The 26,010-nt window shown below is 40.3% G+C and overlaps 1 protein-coding gene across 1 annotated transcript in view; it reads left to right on the top strand.

Annotated features, from left to right (window-relative positions):
- Positions 1 to 26,010, top strand: part of LOC135161993 (neuroligin-4, Y-linked-like) — a 144,874-nt gene that overhangs the window by 81,746 nt on the left and 37,118 nt on the right. The window contains exons 4-7 of the mRNA XM_064120031.1: positions 9,947 to 10,300; positions 15,095 to 15,404; positions 15,751 to 15,958; positions 17,084 to 17,338. Coding sequence (XP_063976101.1) covers positions 9,947 to 10,300; positions 15,095 to 15,404; positions 15,751 to 15,958; positions 17,084 to 17,338 — 1,127 coding nt within the window. The remainder of the gene's footprint in view (positions 1 to 9,946; positions 10,301 to 15,094; positions 15,405 to 15,750; positions 15,959 to 17,083; positions 17,339 to 26,010) is intronic.

Here is a 26,010-nt window from a genome sequence, read left to right on the forward strand (position 1 = left end):
GCCAGGGAGCTTTTTTTTCTCCTCTACTTTATACATGTAATTTGTCGTAATTCGTTTACAAATTCGAGGAATTAGGGGGGAACGGTAATGGATTGACGAGGGTTCTGAGAATTTATGGGGCTGATGTTTAGGTTCAATTGAGTCTCCTTTTAATTGAAGGCATCATGATTTAGCACTGAAATTCAATTATTTTCCAGTTCCAAACCTTGAAAATAAATTTTTCTATCCATTTTACCTAGACCTCCTGGATATATATGCTGTGCCATTGGATAAAAATATTGAAAATGTCGGCTCAATCGTCCGTTGAGGACAAGGGCAGAGCCTCACACGATTTGGAAAAAAAAAATTTCACGGCCTGACGACCGACCCCCGTTCGGTTCGTTAGGCGTTTGAAAAATTTCTCATCCGCGTGGATGAGCACCCCTCTGGCTAAATAAAAATGGACCCCTTCACAATTACGCTCTCGTATGTGTGCTTCTAGCTGTCTCTCACGATTCCAAGTTTTTTCTTTCAAAGGCCGAAGCGACAGATCGGTTTCACGCTAGATCATGCAGTGGAGCACATTTTTTTTTCACATGGGATCAATATTTCAAGCAGAGTATGAGATTCAAGGGCTTTTACCAAAAAGCGAATATAACATTTACTGATGGAGTGTATCGCGGTAGTGATGATATTCCTTTTCAAATCCGCAGATTTTCGTTTAAAAAAATGGAATGACAATTCCATTTTCCGTTCTGGTCACCACAGACAGAATTATTGTCCAACTGAAATTCATTTCCCACATAAATCTGATAGCAACGAGAACGAGTGAACGAATGGAAATTCGAAATAATGAGAAATTGCATTTCAATTCATTTAACAATTGATAATTTAATCTCAAACAAACTCGGGACAGATGGTCGTGTATTTCTCACTAGCTTGTAGAGCATTCAATTCAATGAAAAGTTCATGAAACAATGTTTATTAAAAAATTAAACAAACAGAATGGAATTATTCACACGCTAGATAAAGAATTACCTGAAATGAAAGTGGCCTTATCTCCATTTTCAATTCCACCTCATTTATTGCAAGTTCTCGCCCACAATAATTTTTTCTAACCCAGGAATTCCCACAGTTATAAACAAGAAAATTATTCAAAATGATGGGATCATCATCTGTCCTCCTAGAATTATTGCCTATCGAACTCTCTCATTAATTTTCATCAGAAAAATCTCCCGAAAGATCCTCTCCGATTGCCACAAGCTGGATCTCAACCGCCAAATTTTCCACCCCACGAAGAAGAGTATGTCGCATGCTCCATCCCCCAACCGAAACTGATTTATCCGAAAATTCTGTCCGAGTTTTCAAAGTGAATTACGACTGTAGTGGGTGTACTCGTGCGTCATAACTCGTGATACATTATCGTGAACAAGCGGCGAAACGGACCTACGACGACATCAAGTACTAACGTACGGGGTTGAAATGGAGCAAGGGGGTGAAAGAGACCGGGAAGAGGTCACAAAAACTCGGAAATTGAAGGAAAAGCGGTATCCAGGCCACCTTTAGTGTCCGAATTGGAAAACACCAGAGGGGAGCATAACCGGATTCGCCCTGTAAAACTTCACCGTCAGAGTTGGAACTTCGACTTCCTGGTGGTAGACTTCATTAGCAACAGCTGAAGTTTTCTATTTCCTGCCACTGACCGAATAAGTCAGGCTATCACTCCATGAAAAAGGCAGATAACTATTCATCCCCTTGGGAAAGCCCATTGGCATGCCCAATTGTCATCAAAAACTCCATCAACTCCCCTGACAAAATCTCCTCAAACTTTGAGTCTCGAAACGATGGGGAAATTCACCCCATCAAAGTGCAGATAAAATCGAACAGAATAGTCTCTACATATGGATGATTTCAACATGAGTCTCGATACCTCTGAGGCACGCACACGATGAGAAACCCTTTTGTTATCCATTATTCTCCTCCCCATCGTTTTCCATTATATTCGATGTACTGTAACACTCCGTTTTATATCTTCAATCGTCCATCATGTAGCTGCGATTCATGGCTCCATGAGCAGGGACTACTTCATAAAAGAATCCATTCCATCGGACCGTTCAGTCGGATCGCTAATCGTATTATATACGTTTTTTCGAACTCCCACAGACCGAAACAGAGGAGGTTCGTACCAATATCGAATTTACAAAGACACGAGGGGAATAATGATCGGAAAGAGATGCTGATGACATCACTCGATGAATCAAGGACGATGAGCCAAATTTTACCAAGAAATGTATTGATACCGAGTCTCTCCGCGTTCACTTCGATGACTTCCAAGACCTCGCAGTTCGATCAATACCAAACACTTGCCTCGAACCGTTGAAATTCCATGCACACACAATCTTCGTCATCAATGAGCATAGCCAAATACCTTTACCAGTTTGAGGATCAGTGGAGACGAGCCTCGCGAGACACTTGGAAGTAGACGAGCAAATAGCAATGCCATTAGGGTAAGAGATCCTTCTACATACCCCCCCCCCATACTAATGCAATACACAAGTCGGTGGGTGAAGACAAAATGAAAGATACTGCTCATGGTTATAGGCCAATATCGATTTTACTCCTCGAACAGTACCCAATCAGGAATAAATGCACTCCTGGGACCATTGGGCTCTGATTGCATGAGTTTTTTTCTCTACTTTCAGTCTTTTAGAGATGATATCCATTGCTTGGGTGTCACTGAGAGCCAGGAATTCAGTATTCTCGTTGTCAATGGGAATTCCAATTAGAGAATTCACTCGTTCTGAAGAGAATCTAATTTCCAATAAATGTGGGATCAATTTTTATTATTTTCAAAAATAAATCTGTAGTGAGGGGGTAAAAGCAGATTTCCCATTTTCTGTTCCACTTCTTCTAGATCTGCAGATATTTATCAAGGACTTCGGCTGGAGATGAATTAATGTCCTTCATTTTACCACTTCATTACAGTAATAACGGAAAAACGCAATTATGTGGTCCTATTGACCATCTGAACCGCTTCGAAATGAGGATCATCAATTTATCCAACAACAATCAGTCCACAACCCTCAATGACGTGCGCCGACCGTCCCATCTATCGTCGTGCCAACCCGCACCAATTTCCGATGTTGCCGAACTTCTTGGTCACTCGTGAAGAGCAAGAAGTGAACAGATATAGCCTCATTTCTCCCAACACTCCATGAAAAAACACTCGAGTGAAGTTGGACACCTAACGAGACGGAATACCGCACTTTTGAATCCCCTTTGCAGTGAAAATGTTGTCTCAGTTCTCCGGTTCCACCTGGTAGAGGAAGAAATATCATTATTTCCCCCGAAACTCCAGCTAACGAAGTCCGTTCTAGATCAAAAGGTCCTCTGGAGTAAGAAAAAATATTTGAAAATTACTCGCACTTCGTCAACATTGAAAAACAATTCTATTCCCCGTTTTTCCTTTTGCTATTTGGGAGCAAGTAGTAAATTGCCTTTTCGGTCAGACGGATTATCTACTTTTCGTATTATTTTCTTTCATTTTATATTACTGTGTTCTTATGTTATTTCCGAAGATTTACGGAAGAGAATAATTTTTTTAATCTTTTTAATTTGACTTTGTCAAATATTTAACAAAGTCCCTTACAACAATGTCTGTGAGGATCAATGGTGGATCAATGGCGCATTACAAAAAATCCAAAACTTGCATTCGAACGATGACGAAGCTTCCATTGGAAAGGAGGAAAATAAATTTCGAGAATAAAGGAGTCATTAAAAAGAAATTTTTCCCTCCACAATGTGAATAAAGGACTGTATAAAAGGCAGGTAAAAGGAGGTCGAGAAGAATGAAAGGTGTTGATGAAAAGCACTGATCCCAAGACGATTAGTCGAGTTAATTGCTGGCATACCATTGAAAACCCCCATGAATACCCAGTGGTTCTATGTATAAAAATAAATACAACTACCTATCATCATCGTCTCTTGTGACTTTCTCTGGCCTCATTCTTGCCACTAACCTCGGGGAAGTGGCCCCGTGAATATTTGATGGAGTACGTCTCACCGTATCCTTTCATACACCCAAGTTTTCCGGGTATTAGCATAGTAAACATGGATTTACGTTACTTGCCGTTATACTCATCCCCAGTTGGCTGCACGTTTATTCACTGGGAAGTTTGAAAAAGTTAAGTGAAACACTTTATCCTGGCGTTGAAAAATTATTATTGTGGATTATTGTTGTCCGTTCGGCTTTCGATTCAAGTCAATCAGCCAAAAATTCATAAATAATAAAATGTGTGATGAAAACGCATCGGATCCAGAATGGCGTAGGTTCCCACGGGTCAACGAGGATCCGAAGCAGTCGTAAGGGTCGCGAGGATGAGGGCGACGATAAACAGAAGGCGATTTTATGTTGACTTTTCTCCTGAGCACTAAATTTGATAGGTGAGATGAAAAAATGAAAGTGGCGCTCCAATCGGCCTTCGGCCACGCCTGACCAGTTCCATTGCACTGCTCCATCAGCCAACTGATTCACTTTTTATCCACCTCCAGTCGAAGGACATCTGCAACGCATCTCAAACGCGTCGAATAGGATTTTTCAAGTGTTCCAACGTGATACAGAGTCTCAAGCAGAAGTAGCAATCAGAATGCTTCAACTCCATTCGCAGTTTATAACCAGTGGTTATGAAGGTTTTTGCGGTCGGCTGGGGGATCAAAAATCCAGTTTTATAGTCCCATGAAAACACCTCGGAGGTTTTTATACCCTCTCCCCTCGGCTCAATTCACCCATTCGTTCTCCATTCTTGGGATTTTTTGAGGTGAGTGAATTGTCTATCAGCTGTAAACCAAAATTCCCTCCGGGATTTTAAGGGCTATAAGGTTCATAAGGATTACGAGAAGACGCGGAAAGCTCGTAACATCCTGAAAACTAATGTCTGAATTTCAAACGTTATGGTGGATATTTCGCCTGCTTCGTGAACGCATTGTTTTCCACGGGCGCTAGAATAATAAAATTTTATCGTTTGGCTGTTTCATTAATTTTTATGGCAATAATGAAAGAGAAAAAATTTCAAGTCAGGTATTCATAACCGGAAGTTAGTTGTTCGATGATTTATCAGCTACGTAGGCTCCGAATACATTTAATTGGTAGAAATCAAACTTCTCCGGAGTTGCGGTCTCCACCTAGTAATTTTGACCAATTGCTGTCATTTGTGGGAAATATTTCTCATCGCGAAGATAAAGATCTAAAAAATTGCTATCAGTCTGTGTTACAATTAATCTGATGGATTGATCGATCTGTTGTCCGCATGACGACGCACTTCCAACCCCCGAAATTGTGCGGAATGATGAAATAACCCGGCCACAAGATTAAACCGTGCGCGAAGAGAAACGGGTACCGACATGATCCCTGAATACATCGTACACGACGAGATTCACCAGTGGAAATGAACAGAAATGGCTCCTATAACCAGTGACATCTGGAAATCCCATTCAAATTACCTTGTACAGTGGGGTTTAATATCAGCGAAGAGGCCGTGACGGGCGATTCCTGAAATGACTACTTCTCCCACCACATCCCGAGAATCTTTACTGTCACTCTCGTCATGGGAAATGTGCAGCGACCATATACGAACATTTTAAATCGCTGTTAAAAGTGGCGAAATGGAATTACCCTGGTTTTCCATTATTTTACTGCAACTCACTTGACTTCTCAGCAGTTTCGTCGCTCTTTACGGTTTTTTATCGAGAATTTTTATTGGCGGGTGAGCCGTGTTAATGGGTACTCAGTTCATGAACTGTGATTAGAGATTTTATGGGCGGAAATTGTCGTGTCCAAGGGTAAGAAAAGACATTGAATAAAATATTATTGAATTATTAACTGGCCGGTCCATAACACAAAGCTCTTTCCGATTCATTGGCAACAAATATTTATCAGAACAATTAATTTAATTCCATTTCCTATTTACAAAAAATTCAATTTAATTATTCTCTCCCTCTCCCTGACAAATTTCATCACAAGAATAAATGCCCTAGTTGATTTTTCAACTGGTAAATATTATGTCAAAATGAAACAATAATCCCAAATAATTTTTCCGCGATTTTTTAATAAATATTTCTACCTCTCCACTCATTGATTTTTCATCGCACCTGACAATAGTTATGCACGCAGAAAAACGGAACATGAAATTTCCCATTCATTTTTTTTCACCCTCTTCCGTACCGTCGGGCGTTATTTAGAACACGGCCACTTGGTTGAAGCAGTTGTGGGATGAAGTGGGATAGGGGTTGCACGCGCGCATACGCCACGGCCTGGCAAAGCTCTGGCATTGTCCCGGGATTAAAGTATTACTCGAGCTTCCTGGTATCTACCTACCCTCTCACCCCTTCGATTCCTCTGTATGAACGTTTTATCCTCATCCGTGTGAATCAAAAGGGCACGTACACATTCGCACACGTAACGCACAAAATGTATTGATAGGGAGGAGTGTATAGACGGGATGGAAACCGGTCATTGGCTATTTTTTAGCGAATACCGAGAAAATTCCTCTTTCTGCTGAAAACATTGATTATTCTCTGTCTATCTAAAAGGAAATATCCCTCTCTTCATCAACTATTTGAGATATTTCAAACAAAATGCTTGGACTATCCCATAATCCTATTTACTATTATCCGTGAAAGAGACGAATGATCTCAAGGAAGAACCGGAAAAAAAAATGTTGACAGTGAGTCATAATGCAACTTGGCATTTCATCCATTTCCCTCTTGCAGGAGTTTTCACACGAGGGGCCTCAGGACACTGCCCAACTAATACCCGACCCCCCTGGATGAAGGCGTCCTGCTTTGTAAAAAGATCCAATAAAAGAGACTGGAAGGAAACAGGAAAGAAACAAAGCCTCGGGAGTTAGTGTACTCCACTCCCGGTGTCTTGCAACCTCCTGTCGGTCCGGTTAAAAATGGCAAAATAATGCTGAGGGAAGGGCGAGTCCGAAGAAAGTTTTTCAAATGGGATGGGGAACGCAGCAGCCACTTTCAAAAAGGAAAAAGGGCTTTTCCTCGTTTCGCACTCCAGCGCCTGCGGAAAATTCCAACCAAAAAGTTGGATTTTTATGGTCATTGGCGGTTCTTTTATTGCGGGTTTCGTCGAATTACGAGATGGACTGCTTGGCGCATTAATAATCACTAATTAATCCACGTTTATTTGTCATTAATGAAGGATTGGTTAGCACAATTTGGGAGTTGAAAAATATGAAGTTCCAGCGACAGTCATGGCTGTCATTTGGGTATAGAATTTTTCGCATCGTTTGTCTAGAATAATAAATGAATCATTTGAGCCGATATGAAATCAGTAAATCTACGGTAATCATCGATGAACCCCGAAATAGCGAGTGCTTTATTAGCGATGGATAATGTCAAAGGTTAAACATCATACTGCATACAACATTATGAGACTAATTTGTTGACTATCAGAGCCGAGTTAATTGACAGCAATTAACTTCTGTTCGAATGACCACGATAGCATTATGCGTGTGTCAGGCTACCCGTATTCATCAATCTCCGATTACCATTTAGCTTATTTAGCTTATTTCACCGCGATATACGAGATACATGCGGTGAAGAACAGGACTCCACATGCTCTGGAGCGAAATGAGGAAAGCACCCGGGGACAAATGTCCCGTGGGTTCCGCTGGATTTAGAATTCTGGGGGATGATCAATTTGAAATTCTACCCCTCATCCATCAGAAAGATTTTAGAACTCTCTCGACACACCCTAATTTTTTTGGCAACCGAATATTGTCCCGGGGAGTGTGAAGGATTCATCATTCATCACGCTTATATTCCAAGGTGTCACCCCCATTTTTCAGCGATCAAAGTACAGCTCCATTTGGTTTTTTGACAGATTATTGTTAATTGAAACTCAGAACCCGTTGCGACATGGGGATATTTTTTTAAATAAAAATTGACATAAATATTCACCGTAGGATCTCATTTGAACTCTAAAAAATTCATTAAGTTTTTTCCTGGACCGTCTTTTCCTCAAGACAAATGCTGTCCGTAATTTTTTCCTTATCCTGTTCTTCCAATTTCCATAATTGAATTTATTCACAAAGGAGAATTAATATCAGTAATAATCTGCGAGAAAAGACCTGGGAATTTCGACGCTCTATTGTAAGGGGTCTGTCCATTCTCTGTTATTAAAATTAGGTACAAAAATTGAAAACAATTTTCTTGAGAAAAATGTTAATGAAAAAACTGGCGAGGTCTAATTGGCAGGCGGACAACTTGAGGAAGTGAAAGCGCTGTGGAAGGATGGTGACTCCTCTGGAGAGAAGAATAATTTTTTAACCGACGAAGTAAAAATTCATGTTTATTCTCTTAAATGTTACTCACGCCAATGGCATATTTAAGTTTTATGCGACCATTTTTCCGCTATATCCGCAGTCAACTTTTACTACGTTCAACGGTAATTTTTCCGGAAAGGCCATCATATTTTAATTTTGTCCGCCGTATTTTTTCATTTCTCTTCGAAATTACGATGTTGGATTGTAATTTCTTTAAAATTATTCCCCTGCGATTTAATTGCTAAATTTGTTCATTGGAAATGCATAATTATTTATGTTTGTTATCAATTTATTATTTGCACAACTAGGAAATGGGAAAATTTATTTGGATATCCTAATGTCCATGTCCTGGAGATCTGGAGCTTTCCTTCTATTCAATTTTCAGCTATTGCTCATTTTTATTGGAATATGCGGTTGTAATGTTGGCTCAGTCTCAAAATAGACACATTTCTGCATTGAAAGCACACGAGGTGATTCATTTTCTGCATATACCGACCCCAGCATTTCCGAGCTTCGCAAAAAAATGAACTTGCCAGGAAGGTCAGACGAGGGATATCAGCGGCTGGTTTATATTCACAATAAAAAGGCCTCCGAAAACCATCTGGCGCTAACATGATATCGAACGGAAAGATATTAAAGAAAAAACGAGGCGCAGTTTCTCCCGAAAAATGAGAATATCGTTCACGTCGTGTTGGCAATCAAAAAATTGATGTACCAAAGCCAGAAAGAAATTGGCTTTCACAATTCAAAAATAATAAAATTATCCTCCATTTCTCCCAATCTGGAGTGAACACTCACTGCTGAAAAATTCGGGAGAGTGCAGTATTCCCAAGTCGTGACTATACCGAGACACTCAGTAGTAAATGTGCTTTATGGTCAGACACTGTCCACATTTGCCGGTAAATCACGGTCGCTGCATTCCCTCACGTTTACAGTCTCGAAAAGTTTAAATATTTTTCTCAATTCGGATTTCCCATAGAAAAAGGCGACAACAACGGAATATTTTCTACTCTTCACTGGAATGGGAATTTCCATCCAACGATAATTACAAAAATAACATCAACTGAATCAAGGAGATCTCGAAAATGCTTTAAGTCATCCTTCAATGACTTGTGAATATTTTTTTGTGACGTCGTACAAAGAGATTATCGTTCGGTGTAAAAATCTTGATTATCGGTTTTTCATATTTTTTTATCGGTAGAAAGACGAGACAACTCACCATAAAACCCATGATTTTACATAAAAAATACCACAAAAAACTTACTAGCAAGTTGATGCTGAGTTTTACTGAGACGAAGATCATCTCTACAAAGTATTGTCTCGTGTTGTCTCTCGCGGCATCCCTAAATGATCCAATCACAAAAATCCGGAAAGAATCGAGTCAACCGGCACTCGTAAATTTTTCATTTCCCATCCCCTCCACCTTACTTGGCTTACTTATTCACCCCCCACCCCCTGTCCCCCCAGAGTCTTTTACGACTATCGGAAGGATGTCGATAACGTCGCTGACGCTATCAGTAGCTGTACGTGATCTGCACCCGAAAAGCTGTTCCTCCCTTTCCAAGAATGAAGAGTTTCGTACCTCCTGGTGAAGTTTTATACATTCTCCTGTTGTTTCTCTGTTGCAGGTCCCTCAGACAGTGGTAGAAGACATCCGGTTCTTCTGTACATACACGGTGAGAGTTATGATTGGGGCTCGGGAAATCCATACGACGGCTCGGTCCTGGCGAGCTACACGGATCAAGTTGTTGTTACAATGAACTATCGGCTCGGGGTTCTTGGCTTCCTGAATGCCAATATCTCACCACAAACTAAAGCCAGAGTTGCCAATTATGGACTGATGGATCAACTCGCCGCGCTCCACTGGGTTCAGGAGAATATTGTGCAATTTGGGGGTGATCCTGGTAATGTAACACTGATGGGCCATGGAACTGGGGCCGCCTGCGTTAACTTTCTCGCTATTAGTCCCACCGTCATTCCAGGTTCGTATTTCAATGATGAATTATTGATCTGCATGGAGAGAAGTGGTTTTTCTTCCCCCGAAATTTTTACCTCGTCCCAAATGAGATAGCCAGACAATACTGGCTCATTCTTCATCACCACACAATTAATGGTTGAGAAAAATAAATTCATTAGCCTGGCAAATCTCATCATTCCCTCGAATTATTCCTGTAAGTTTTGGCCTTAAGATTCGGGATTAGGTGTCTGTGAATTTAATTTACATCAACTTCTCCATGAGTTATCAGCGTACAGCTACATTCTGTAATTGAGTATCTTTGCCTCTTGTTTCTAGTAAATATGTGCTGAATGGTAAGGGATAGAGCGGGAAACATACCATCTGCTAACAAGTTTCCGCACAGTAGCAGTATGACAGACACAGTTGTATTATAAGTTGGATTAAGTTTTCCTCCTTTTGTCGACGACTTTGCAAAACCTTATTGAGAGTTGGAGAGTGAATTTTCCATACAAAATACGACAACATTGGTTTCACCATGCTCATACATTTCTGATAACTTTCTTCAGGTAGAAAAAAAATAACTTCAAATGTAATTTTCCCAGTTTTCTCGATAAGATTCGAACATTTCTGGAGATTTCAACACTCAAAAATTCGGGGAAAGTCCTAACAAGAACGAAAATTTTTCCACCTGCATGCCATAAATATTCATGTCTTGTTAACTTTCTTGTGGGGGAAAAATCGTATAAAATGCGTGGGGAGAGCATGTGGTGTCCTGAATGAAGTATAACGCACTTTGACCCGATGCACCTTTATGTCTTCGCTCTCCCATATTTTGCCATCAACGTTCTCGCCAAGCCCTTTCATATCGACTACACGTTTAACGCTCTGTGGTTTTGCGATCACGTCTCCCATCTACGGGTTACATAACACTATTCGTTGGGATAACGATTCGCTGGGTTATTATATCCGTGATCTGCGGGTCTACGATTTTACTATCAGTCGGAAAACATTTTAAAAAGGTTTCGAACAATAAGAAAAATAGTTCATGAAATTCCGACAATTTCTTCGCTTTTTGCGGCTCCATAAGATTATTTAGAAATGCAATCATTAAACTAAGAATTTTTTTCATAGTACGAATCAATTATTGACCAGCAGTTTGATGTAGCGACGTAGTTGACGATTGTAACAATTTAAAATCCCGGCCCATCACAATATAATAAAATAAAAATTTTAAAAATTTAATCATCTACCGTGGACCCTCCTGCGTCCTCCTAAATAATTAATTTTAAATTTAGCCTGACTGTGAGGGGCTGGGGAAATCCTTTGATGTCTTTTCTAAAGTCGAGATCATCACGATCACAACCATCGCAAAACCCTGAAAGGGCTATAGCTATTCTGCATCCGGAGATTACGCAGCTCGATTTCATGGTATAACAACTCGGACTGTCGTTGTATCCCGGACGAGTTATGCCTGGACATCACAAGACCAACACTCTCCATATTGAAATCCATACCCATTGAAAACTAGTCCTCCTTTATGCCGACGCAGACACACGCGTGCTTTGGACACTGGCCAAGGATCCGAAACTTTTGGATTATGACATCAGGGGCGTAAAATTTTTTTTCGCCAGTGCATCCATCAATTTTATTTTTCACCGACGGCTTTATCATTTTTTGAGGCTCTTTTACGGCATCCGATTCCTCTCTGAAAGCATTTCCGGGAGAATTACTACGGGAGGTGGAGATGAGTCGCACGAAATTATTAATATTTTTAAAATCCATTTTGCAAGGAAAAAATAATTCAACGGTTAATTACACATTAATAATTTCCCTATTTAGCCAATCATTCTCGTCTTATATTTTTTCGAGACAATTAATATTTAGGGAATTGCTCGGGAAATATTTAAATTCAAGTCCCTTCTTGTTTGCTATAAGGGTGAAATTGTTTGAAACCTGAATTAACTATAATGGAATGTCTCATAAATTGCCTCTTGACCCATCCCTCACAAACCGTCGAACGTAAAACTCAACAAAACTGCTGTCTTATTCATCCTAATCCCCAATTCTCCAGAACTATCATCCAGTATATTCATGCAGGGTGGCATACATACTCAAACCATTGAGGGATGAAGATGAAAAGCAATTCTGGCTGGCTTCCAGCACTAGGAGTCTCGACAGCCCTCTCCCCCGATATTTTCTTTTTCATTTTATCCGAGAAAATTGTGCACACAGTATGCGTGAACGAGTCTAGCCAGCGGTAAATTCGTTCAGAATATCATCTGCTCGTGCGAAATCGTTACAAGTCGATCAATATTTACAATATCAAGACAGTATAAATTTTTTCATTAAATCAGATAGTGGTAAGGGCAGCTTTGATTATTTTTTCATTGGAAGAGAAAATCTGAGGAAAGATCTTTCACAATTTCTACGATGATAAATTCTCGTTGGAGGATTTATGAAGTTCAGGGCAACTAACGAAGACACATGGCTTACCTAAATTATTTTGTATTTATCAATATCATGAATTCATTTGTTCATTAAAGAGGAGTTAGTGTCTGCTGTGATTATTTCTTAACTCAAAGAAAAATATGAGAAGAAGTCTTTCAACATTTTTGTAATGAAAAATTCACGTTGCAAAGTTTATGAAATTAGGGGCGTCTGAGGGTGAAGTCAGTCTCATTTTTCAAGCGTCAAATTATTACCTTTTGTGTGGAACTCTTCATCAATTTCCCTTTATTATTTATTCTCCACCAGCAATTTATGGCACTCTCCTAAAAAACGATAAAATCTTTACAACTCGAATGACGAAAGATGATCCACGCTTGCTCTTGTTCAACCAGAAATACCCTGAAACCAACATTGGTACATCCCCTAATCCGCTACTCTATCTTGCGTACCTCTTTCTCATGTTATCCAAACATGATAGACGTGAGAGTAGACTCGGGGTAAACAGGAGGAGCGCAGAGAGGTAGAGGACTAGCTGCAGGAGCATTCCCTAATTAGGATAAATTCCGGGAGTTGGTTGTCCCGGAGATTGTTGAGAATTTTGTGCGGATTTCCCGTCGAGAAAACTCTCTCGACGTGTCCTCCCCCTCCAACCCCTCCGCCCCTTGAGCACCAACACATCTTCATCCACCGGATGCGGAAGGGCGTTGGCGCCCATTGGAGGTAATGAAGATACCTTTTACCCTCTCGCCTAATTCAGCCCTAAAGACTCATCATTTTGAATTTCAAACAGACTCACTTTTCAGACTACATAAACGCGAAGTTTTTTTATTTTTCCATATATTCATGAAAGAGATGCATTAATTAATCCAGGAACTCGTTAACAATCTATCGGGGAAGATTAATCGATGGAAATTGCCTACGGTTGGGCTCAGTATATTTACAATATCGAATATTTGTAGCAAATTCTGAGGGATAAATTAATGGCACGTTTTCCATTCATTGAATAGTTCTTTAAATTATTGAAATTTCGAGAGTCCAATAATTTAGAAAAAATGGAGGTGGATACGGCAGAACACGCAGTGGCCGATATACCATTTAAATCTAGAAGTCGAGATGGAATGGAATTTGTAAGGGTGAAATCTGAATTTAACCCGAAAATCCTTTTAGTCAGAAGCAAAGTTAAAGTAAAAAGCAATGAAATCTCGCGCTCCTTCGCAATTAGTGCAGCTTCTTTTGAGTGCAGTGATGAAATAATTTTTTAATGAGACTTATAATGTAACACATTATGTAGTATACGATACAATGTTTCAGTAAAAAAAGCTTGCAAGTTTTTTATGAGGAAAAAAAAATTCTGAGCAAAATGTTAGAACCATCAAAAGTTTAAGTCAGAATGAATCCAGTTGGTCCCTGAGAGTGAGACGACTAAAGTGCCGTTTAATAGGGGAAATAAATTTTCCCTCACTGGCATGGACCAAAGTCCCGGGATGAGGCTCTACACGTTGAATGTTGAATGGAGGCACGTGGAAACAAGAGTCGTAGTTTTAAATTCCAATTTAACTGCCGTTTTATATTCTTTTTTCTTTTTTTATTCAAGAATGTTCTTCAAATGAAATTGATGAGTGATCTGTCTCAGATTTACGGCAATTTTTGTTTTATGGAAATTCGAAATTGTTGGACAACTTTGAATTTTATTAAATTTTCACGGCACCTAATTAGTTGCAAATTGCATTGCTGCAGAATATGGTGCTCGTCTGCTGCGGATTAAGCTTTCTCATTCAACAATTCATTAGCACTGTGATTTAATTATCAACAGCAATTAATTAGGACTTTAATTGACGGATAATTTTCGGGGATCAGCGCAGAACGCTAAGTGAAGATGCCGTGTATTTCCAAATTATTGTAACACACGAGTCATTCTTTGAGTAAATTGATAATATCATCATGATAACCATTAACAAAATGAAATTCCTGAACTCAATCTCTTCAATTCAATCGTTCTTTCTTCTTTCATATCATAATTTGATTTTCGATTATTTATATATCCGGACATCGAGATGATAATCTTTTATAATCAACTCTTAAATTATTTCAGTAATTATGATAAATTTCCCGATGACTACCCTGACAATTATCAGATTCTCGATCGAAAACCTAAAATCGTTCAATTCCCTGATTTCATTTCCTCAAAAAAATTATCCGAGCAAACACAGGGATGATTTTTCTCCTGAAAATTTATTTTCATGAAAACTCTCCGTGTTCCCAAGAAAACATTTCTTTCTATCCGCAGGTAAATTGATTCAGAGAATGAAAAAATAACATACGAGCGTGTCTGGTCTGTTGAATTCTCTCACATTTTATATCTCCATTCCAGGACTATTCAAGCGTGCAATCTTGCTATCTGGCAGTGCCCTATCCTCCTGGGCAGTTGTCGACGATCCCGTCACCTACGCAGTACGTCTGGCCAAAGCTGTAAACTGTACAGTACCTACTGACCTACTCAAGGAGCACGAATTAATCGTCGACTGTCTGCGCGATACAAGACTCGATCGTCTCATGTCAGCTGACGTTGAGCCTCCATCCTTCCTAAGTGCATTTGGACCGAGTGTCGATGGAGTTGTCATAAAGCCGGACTTCCACAAGGATCTCCTGTCATATCTCGGACCCGAGTTTCAAGGATACGGGTGAGACACTTGACTCTTCCGTACATTTTTTAAATCACCGTTCATCCCGATCCCCAGGGTTTCTCGGGACTGTTTGGTAGATAGTCTCGTTAACGAGCTCCACAAACCATTCGTTAGCAACCATCGTTCATTACTACGCACCATCGTTAGCCCGAACAAAAGCATAAACTAGAGAATATATTCATTAGGAGAACAGCAATTCGTCTGGAATCTCTTTTATTTCCCGTTTTTCTTACCATTTCGGGAGATTTTGTACGATAATGAGGAAAACCACGAGCAGATTCAATGTAAATATCTGACGTAACTGCAGCCTATAAATACAATCACAAAATCTCTCTGTTTACAGACAAATGCCAAAGAGAAATGATCCTGGCACGCCAATAACCAGCAACAACAAATACGATTTGTTATTCGGTGTGACCACGAGTGAAGCACTTTGGAGATTTGCTGAGCACGATGTGCAATCTGGTTTTGAGGGCGAGAGACGCGACAGAATAATAAGAACCTACGTTAGAAACGCCTACACGTACCACTTGACCGAAATTTTTTACACGGTGAGTTGACATTCCCCTGATTTTTTGACTAGACAAAACGATGAAAATATCATTATTCTGTACTTCGATAAGAGTGAGACGGAAATTTGCGGCCCTATGTGAAGCCAAGGGCTGCCAATCACACGAATTGAAAATTCCCGTCTCGTATATGTCAGACAGACAATATTTTATTTTAGACAAGTTCGTGAATATTTAAACTATTCGGAATATCGAATAGTATTTTTATCACAATATGAGGACAAAGTAGTGTTCAGCGTACGCGAAGGGAGCCCTAAAATTAACTTCTCCGCACCGCGTCATAAAAATATTATTTTCGAATAAAGAGTGTAAATCCGGTGAATGCACAAATCACCGAATCGTTTTGTTAGTAGATTGTTTATTTTCCTTCCTGGTATCGCGCGGCAACAAATGTAAATCACAGAACGCCGAATGGAAAAACCATAAAAACGTGAAATACTGGCAAATCCCATCACATCAACAAGCAAATGCTCTCGATCACATATCAGAGGCGTTTAGTTTCGACTGATATGCGACGGCCCTCCTGGATATAATAAATATTCGTATGGCCGTTATCTTCGAACATCCGTTAAACGGTGTATTTGGCTGTGGATGAAACGAATGGATCGGATAAACAAGGGTAACAAAATAAAACAAAAATAGTTGTGAAAAAAATACTGCGGATGAGAAAAAAAAAGGAAGTTGGCAGACAATATCGGTCGCACGAGTGCTGGATAATCACATGCACTGTCACGTAATCTGGTGGAGGTGACGTTGATAGGGAGTGGAAATGATAAATATGGAATATATTCAGGGCTTCCATTTGAAATTTTCGAAGGGTTGTTTACAGTGTATTTTTTATTGAATACGGCGTTTGCGGAGCTTCGAATATTTCAATGTGAATAAATTATCATTTGGGACTGAATAATTGATATTAAAAAATGAGGGATTATGACGCTATTTCGCGGAAAATTTATAGCACCTAGTGATTATAAATTATTTTCCATTGTTGAGGTGATAAATGTTCAGTAGATGGTGGGATAAAATGGATTACCGACTCACGAACAATTTATAAAATTTATAGGAGTCTTTTATTTAAATATATGAATGTCATTTCCTCGATTTCAGATCGTTAATGAATATACTGAATGGGAAAGAACAACTCAACACCCATCAAACACTCGAGACGGGTGCGTACAGGCACTGAGTGACGCTCAATTCGTGGCACCACTTGTTCAAACTGGTGACCTCTTCACCCTTCGTCATACGAGAAAACCAAACGACGCCCACATCCCATCGATACCCGATCACGAGAGAGAGCCAATGCCGAAAACCTACTTTTACGTGTTTGACTTTCAGGCCAAGGAAAGCGATTATCCCGAGGTGAGTGAATTTTCAAGGGCCACTGTGACCTGTACTATTCGAATAGATGGCTACCGACAATGAAAAAATTGAAAAAAAAGGGAGAGAGGAAGGGTGAAAAGTTCGCGTCAATTTCACTTCTGATGGATCAAACTGTCGATATCCGGGGGGGAGTTGGCAGTCTGATCGAGGAACTCCTATTAGAATTTGTCTATTCCCGGGTGCTGGGGGTGGAAAGAAATTCCGGTTTGTGGAGTACCTTCAGCGATATTTATAGAAACTAATTATTAAATTAAATTAATCAAAAGGTATTATGAGGGAGCGCTTGTCATTGAATTTTCACGGACAGAAAAATTTAGGATTTGCAGAATTGTATTGAGCAGCAATCGACCTCATTGAATGTCAGTTAGACTTGACGAAATTATTTGATACCTGTCAATAGCCGACATTCCTCTTTACTAATCGGGACGGATGAATTACCGTCCGATGAATATCTGTGGCACATCTTGCAACTAGCTATTGACCAAACATAAATGTAACTTTGATCTCCAGCTGAATTTCTATCTGCCTGAAGGATATGATTCCATCACTGATGGCAGCTAATAGATCCCTCTCCGCAGCAAAATCGCAGTTATTGATTCGGATATCGCAATAATAATACCAACAGCTCGCCCTTTCCTGTCCCCTTCATCCACCATCGCTCATTCTATTGTAATTTGTACATAATTGAACGTAAACACATCGATAATTGGTTGTGAAAGGGTCAGTGTACGCTTGCATATTCATACCGTCCATCGTCAGAACAACCGGGAATATTCCTATTTTGATATGCATAAAATTCAGCAACAGCGGAACGCATACACGCATAAGCTGGCTTCATCACCCAGTGAGCGATTACCAATTGACATTGAAATTGAATTTTTAAACGTATCATGTACGTCATTAAGCCAGTCATTCTTTGATACCAGTTTCACATTCCTTTCAATTAACATTCAAATTTCCCTTCAACCATTTTTCAATTTACCGATATCGAAGGGTTTTATTAGTTATTAATCTTTAAACCACGCGTGAGTGCTTCTATATTCCAGTTGTTTAATGCATCGTGTAAATAGAGAAACCAATCAACTATTCTCAAATAGGGAAATCCGGTCAATGTTGTCAAATTTCCACTTTGATGCAAATTAAATATTTGTTCAAACTCCCCGCATATTCATACTGTCCAATAAATTCAATTTTGCATTTCAAAGTTGCTTCATTATGATTTTTCTGTCTCACAGACACAGAAATTTTTACGGAAATGCTCACAGCAACAGTCGAACGTATTCTCGCGTAAATCTAGTGGCTTCATAATCCAATGAACGATTACCATTCGACATTGGAATTGAATTTTAAATTGTGTCATGTATACCAACAAGCCCTTCATTCTTTCGCACAATTGTCGCATCTCCTTCAATTAATATTCAAATCTCCGTTCGATTGTTTTTCAATTTACGGATATTCACTGGTCCTGTAAGCGATTGATATTTATATCGAGAGTGATCGTTTCTCTATTCGATATATTCACTGTACTTTGCAAATAGAAAAACCAATCAGTTCATCTCAAACAGTGCAATCTGTTCAATAAAGGCAATTGTCACTTTGGACCAAAGCAAATATATTTTCAAACGCGCCCCAAATTCTCCAATACAATTCAATTTTGATTTAATAGTTGTTCCACTACCATCTTGTACCTCCAGTGAAATAAACCTCTGCTATGGCCCGACACTTTTGAATCCTCTTTGACGCTTTCCACCTCAAATCCAATATTGTTTCCGAATTTTTATGCATCCGTTTGACGCTTTTTCCCCCAGTTTTCCACTTCATTTTCTCCGCCCCCCCCCCCCCGGATTTTTTCATTTTAATCTTCCCTTTCAATTCAATTCTCAATCGAAAATTTTTTCATGTTTTCCCGCTGAAATACCTCACACAGAGGCAAATAAAGTTTTTTTTCATGTCGATTGAATCTAACTCGAAGTAAATTCAAAGCTTCTGATGGAACTTTGCCGAATTTTCCATTCGCTCGGTGGTGAGAAAATTCCCGAAACTGGAGGCTTTTTTCACCGTCTATTTGTTCTTCACCCACACACTTATGTGTAGATACATCAATGTATGTACTCTGCGCCCTTGGCAACCGATCAATTTCCCTATTATTCGTACAGGGGTAACTCAGTGGGAGCTGAGTGGAGTGGGTTTCTGATAGCGCTCAGAAAACGCATTTCTCTCGTCTCTTGTCTGCACTTGTTCGTAACTTCATCGTAAAATTGGGGGAAATTGGGGGAAGTATGATCAACCACGGACAGTTTAGTATAAATTGCCCTGGAGGATTGCGTTATAATGACTCGCGTGCATCAAATGGAGGAAACGAGAATATTTCACATCAAGTGATGCAGCGGTCAATCACCTGTGAATTGTGTGATTTTTTTTTTATTAGAAACTTATGTTTGTAGCTGATCTGCTTTGGTTTCTCCTTTAAAAATGTAGTTTCCAGTGGCTTTTAAAATGTCTATTGAAACAAATTTAATGTGGCCTCCAAATGACTGACCACTGGCGCCGAAAAATGCAATTTTTCGCTCTCAAAGTTCATAAAGAATGCAAATTTAAAACAAATACTCTTCCGCAAAATGGCCAACAGCCCACGAAAGCAACTTCCATCCCAAAATATTAGTTTTTCGCATTTAGCCCGGAGCGAGAAAACTGGTTGACTGACTCGAGTCTCAGCACGTACTCATACGTGTATTTCATGCATCCCCCATGTACCATGTGGCGTTATGGGCGTGGGAAAAGGTGTGGGCTGGAGAGTAAAGAGGGGTATGATGTTGATACTCAGTTTGGGGAACAACGGTAAATGCTAGCAGGCGTCCTCACACGGGAGAGAGAACAGCCCGCTGCCAAGGAATTTCACGTTGTGCACGTAGCCGAGGATATTCACATTGGAAAGTTTCAATACCTCGGGGCCAACCTCTTCCACTTGCACTTTGTTACCCTGCCACCCTCTGCGTGCATCTCGACCATCGGTGAGAGGAGCCAATGGAGGTTATCGATTCACTCCACACGCGCTACTAACTCTCCTCCCTGACTTCCGGGATCCCTCTATCCCTTGGAGCAACGCCGGCAAAGGGGATGGAAGGTGGTAGTGAACCAGAGAAATAAAGAAAAAGGTATCGGCTAATGTATATACAGGTACGTGAGGTAGCCCGATATCCCTCAAGTTTTTTAATACTCTCACTGGTCTTGCTGGCGGGCCAATTAATCTCAATGTTGCTAAAAACTTTTCTCGCTCTAGATTTTTCATTCTTTTTTTCCGGAAAAATTTCTCAACTGTAAATCCAAAACTCATTTCCAAATTCAATTACACATAGGTGGGAGGATTGAACTTTTTTCTCGCTGAGGGTTCACCCGGTGTTTGGGAAATTTCATCAAGTTTTAAAATTACTCGATATTTTCTCAGGGAAGGGAGATCATTTGGAGAGAGCTGCTCATTTTATTTTTTTCACTGGAGAACTCGAGATATTACATTCGTATTATGCAGCGGGCGCACTTGCTTAGGGGCGTGTGTGGCTAGTGTGCTAGTGGTTATTAATTTAATCCTTGCAGCTCCGGCAGTTCTTGATTTTTCATTGTCAGGGAAATGTCTATAATTTTTTTCGACTGTAGAAAAAAATATTTTCCCATTATGAAAAATGCGTTGGGCATGAAATTGGTAATTCGTCTGCGGGGATTCCCCTCCTTCACTACTACCCCCATCGTCATTCTGCATATTTTTTCCGATATAATATATGTGACGTTAAGAATTCCGTTGAGCGAGCATTGGGAGCACTGAATTTGAATTCAACTGGATGGCGAGAGGGAAAAGCTCGAAGAGCTTTGGTCTTTTACTCCCCAGTAGTATACATGGATGTGGAAAAGGGTGAGGGTACCACTGAGGCTTTCATCGTTTCATTGCTCGGTACCGATGTTGCTTATGAATAATGCAGTTCCGTTTTCCCCGTGATGCGGCAAAATGTTACCTGTGCGATATGAAAAGAATCAGTCGGACTCTCCCCTACGTGGAATCAATATCTTACAAGATATTTCGATGTTGGCAAAGTATTCCCCTGAGCTCTTTCAGAAAGTAATACACAATTGAAAAAATGGGGTGTTAACTTCTCGGGAGTTGGTAAAATAATTCAGAAGCAGTTTTTCATTATTCGATAAAACCACATAAAAATACCTCTTCTTCGCCATCCCATTTATTACTCTACTATTTTTTCATGAAATTTTAATCGCCCTGATGAACAAATGCTTATTCTTCCTCAATATTTCAAACGCCTTCTCGACTGCTGCGAGTACCGCAGCGCAGTATCAAAGGGGGAAAATCCTGAATCATGTAAAAATAAGCTCACCCAACCTTCCTCACAAAATATTCAAACGTCTAACTTATTCACTCGCACATGAATTGAAAAACATCCTCTTTTCAAACTTGAGCTATTCCAAACGAGTGATTTAGCTCAATATTTCCGCATCCGCTAACACACCGGACAAATGATTTTCCCCAAATTTTTTACCCCTGTTTTGTTATCGAATATGTTATATGGGTCAACGATCTGCAATATTGAGGTACTTTTGAATGAAATTTTTATGGCATTGTCGCGCGGGGGCCAATAAACAAATGTTTGTTCTGCCTCAATAATTCAATACCTCTCTGTTACTACGGTGAGTACCGTATAAAAATAGAAGAGGTTAAAAAATTGGAAGCAAAAATATCACCGATCAACTTTCTCACGACAGACGCCAACGAAAAATCGTTAAGTATAGCTCGTATCTGCTCCGCCCGTCACGCCTTCATCTATAAAATGCAATATAACACAGTCGAACTATTAAAGCCCCCCTCCAGGTTTTGGCGTGTTTGAGGTGTGTGCACGAAAGAATTTATTGGCTTCCGGTATACAAGGGAAGGGGAAGGAGAGGGGGAATTATTGCACAACCCACGGTATTTATTGGAATTCAATGAAACGAATCGCAGTGAAATCCCCGGCGCCAAACAAAACCCTAGCGTTACCGGCGACCACTGTCGCCCGAGATTCCGTTACACGAGAGTTCTCTATTTATGCGAATCAATTCCAACAACAATGTTTTTGGTGAAGAATGAGATTTACTGGTGTTGGATGTGCAGACATGGAGAGAAATTTTTTTTTCACAGCGAACAAACGAATTCGTAATTGGAAACGAAGATAAAGCGATGTTTTGGCGAATGGTGATGGTTGGAGGACCATTTTAGTGCATTTGTGCACTGGTATATATATACATATATATACATTTTTTTCATATCAACGGGGTTCATGAATTTTTCCCCACTCCACGTGACAAATATAAAGAGCTTTTTCAACAACTTGCGAAGGACGAGTCAATGAGCATAAAAACTGCAGGTCAATACTTTGGCAATGAGCATCGAACTGAAACTAGTGTGAACTGTTACGACCTCTAACCATCACGTGTGACAGTGAATGCAGTCGTGTTTCGTAACTGCAGGGGTAGGATATGGGGATCGTGAAATCACTCCACCGGTGAATGAGATCGACACGTCCCTCTGTCCTGGGCTGGGCGAAGCGAATGGACGTTTCGACAGCGGCATTCGCTTGGAATAATTGTTGAAGAAATTTCCATACACAGCAGCCGGGGAATTTCTGGGCATCAGAGGGCCAAGGAAGGAATTGAATAATCGTAAAATCTAACATTCCCCAGTGATCAATACCGTTCCATCATCTCTCGATCACTTTTTCGTGTTCTCGTGAGGAGAAAATTATGGCTGAACAATCTGGACAAATAATCATCTCCCCAATCTCACTCTAGCCCGCATGACAATTCATATCCGAGAACTGGATTTGCCCATTATCTTCATCCTTTCTATAAACAATCTACCCCGGGGAAAGTGAAATCGTAAGCAATCATTTCCGAACCCCAGTGTTTAATCAATCACTTTGATTGCAATCATTCGTCAATTCATAATCCCCGATTTGGTCTGGTACAACTGGCCGGAGGGGCCCACATGTGATACCGTCTCTGGAGGCTCCTCAAGATGATAATCTGTGCATTGCGTTATCGTGAAACACTGAAGCTAGGGTGAAGCGGAAACGGAAGGGGGCGTGTCGGAAGAGCCGTAGGGTGGTGAACGCGTCCTGAACGTCAAGACAATGGGTATGCTGTACATAGACAGCACATAACCGGGCACGTGTGCAATAGCGCTGCCTCGGTTCGGTGGTATAATATATGTGCGTGGTCAATAATGTACTGTGACAATCGGTGGAACTATGGTTTTGGATCAGCAGAAATTGTCCTTTCAGGGGAAAATCCGGTGTATATATTTTCGCCATCCGCTCGTAGATTTTTCAAGTCGATCATGTGAACATAACGCACCACTTTTCATTGGAAGAAATTCAAATGTGATTGACACTCATCGCATCGATTCCCAATACCTGATAATTACGTAATCTGAGTCTATTTCTGAAGTGATTTTAGCTGTCAGTGGTACATGAGCGGAATATAATTCGTCCAGTTGGACCAGATCTCCATTATCCGAAATAGGTGAATGCATAATCCACGGATCATTCGTAAAACTAGATGACTATGCCCTCTGAATGATGCCATAACACGGCGCCCATTGTTCTCACTGTCCAAACAAATATTGCATCACTAGCATTGATAAATCCAAATTGGGAATGTCCCGAGAGTATGACTACTATAATCGGTGCTACCACGAAGCTGTTTCCAGGTAAAGTAATGCTCATTATAACCTATTGTTATCAATGTCTGAATGTTGGATGCTGAAGATAAGGTTCGGAGTGTAGGTTCTTGGCAACCGGTCAAAGATTTTCCGAGTCCATCACGTGAAGCAAATGCATCACAAATCCTACCAGTGATTAACATTTTTCAGCTCTTGAGTACTTGAAGGGACTCACCTATCATTCATACCGATCCTATTGATTATCAATAATTCTCAAACGATTCAAAATGTGAGTGGTATCGCAGCAAAATGTAATTAGTATATGTCCATTATCAGAAATGGGTGGTGGACAGCCCACCCCGGCTGCGATATGAGATAACTATGTCTATTGTGAGATGCTATAACCTGTTACCAATTGTGGTCATTGTCTCGCCGAGTATGTCGCCACTTACCATTGATACGTATCACTTGCCGAAGAATGCCGTAGTCACCATTGGCGTTACCGTCCAGCTCTTCTATCAGGAAGTGATTGTCATTCCACCCGGTCGTTGGGAGTTTTTAAAACTACGATGATGATAGTTTTCGAGATTAATAGCATCTCAATCAGTCCTTCTTCAGAAGCTAGTGATTCTTCGAACAGCGACAAGTCCTTCACGGCAATTTCATCCATTCAACCAACTTGTCGGTGCCGTTAATTTCACCCAAAATTTGGCATTCAACTCTCAGCTCCAGTTGAACCCATGCCGTCCAATTGTTGTTGTCATTTCCTGCATATCAGACGGGAATTCTCAGTCACCCTAAGCGTGTCGTTGCATCGATTCACGTTCATTCATGCAAACGCCCTGACATCGCATAGAATGTTCCTGGCGTAACCGCCAAACTACCGTTAACGCGCACTCGCTACGATTGCTATTTCTCCATTTCCACAAATAAAATGAAAACTATCTGTGCCTCTTCGTTCATCCTACACCAGCAACATTTCTGTGTTGCGGAATTCAGTAGACAAAATATGGATTTGGATGGCTGCCACCAAACTCCAGCAATTTCTACTTCTACTCGTTTTTCTACGTAGGAATTACCGAGAGTACCGTAAGATCCAAATCACAGCTCAAGTTTGGCGCGGGTAGATGGTCATTCTCATCCTAGAACGCTTCCAAATCATCATTATCCTCATTGAAGACATCGTCGCATTAACTGGCGGAGAACTACGAAAATATATCAACCCCACACACACCAGTCACACCGCGCCTCATTTAAAGACAATATTTGACGCTAAATTCCCCCGAATATTTCATATATGAGGGCGTACCGGTAAAATATGCATCACACGCGGATTCCCTCGTAATACAAGAAAGGATCCCACGAGAAATTCTCGACGCACGTATACATATTCTTTCATTCCTCAACTCAAGATGTGAGCTATGTGTGGATACGTCACCGCACGGTACTTTGGTGCCTCTGTGACGTTCTTTGAACATTTCAATTCAAACGTGAAATGAAGCCCCATGTATTAACGTTCAATATGCACTCAACATGGAGTCACTCATGCAGCTGTTGAAAACATGAGCAACGACATAATCCATAATACATCCGGGAATAATTGAGTGAATATATCTACACCTATTTTACAACTGTCTGACCAAAATGCGTCTACTTCCCTTAATTCAGAAATACTGAATACTCAGCTGAGGAAGTGGTCAACTCATATCTTTTTTCAGCTGCATCACAAACTGATTTTCAACTCAGTGTATAATCGATACTTTCTCCCCTCGGCAGGAAAGTTTCCCACGGATTAATCTGTAATCAGGTGAATTCAAAATTTAGACAAAATTTCTGTCAGGAACTGTACACATTGTATCTGGATTATTCACTCTTGTTTCACTCGATCATTCACTTCACTTTCATATTTTCTTAATTGCACACCGAGGATTTCAATACATCGCCACTTGACGTC

Source organism: Diachasmimorpha longicaudata, chromosome 5, assembly GCF_034640455.1.
Source record: "Diachasmimorpha longicaudata isolate KC_UGA_2023 chromosome 5, iyDiaLong2, whole genome shotgun sequence".
NCBI classification, from domain to species: domain Eukaryota; kingdom Metazoa; phylum Arthropoda; class Insecta; order Hymenoptera; family Braconidae; genus Diachasmimorpha; species Diachasmimorpha longicaudata.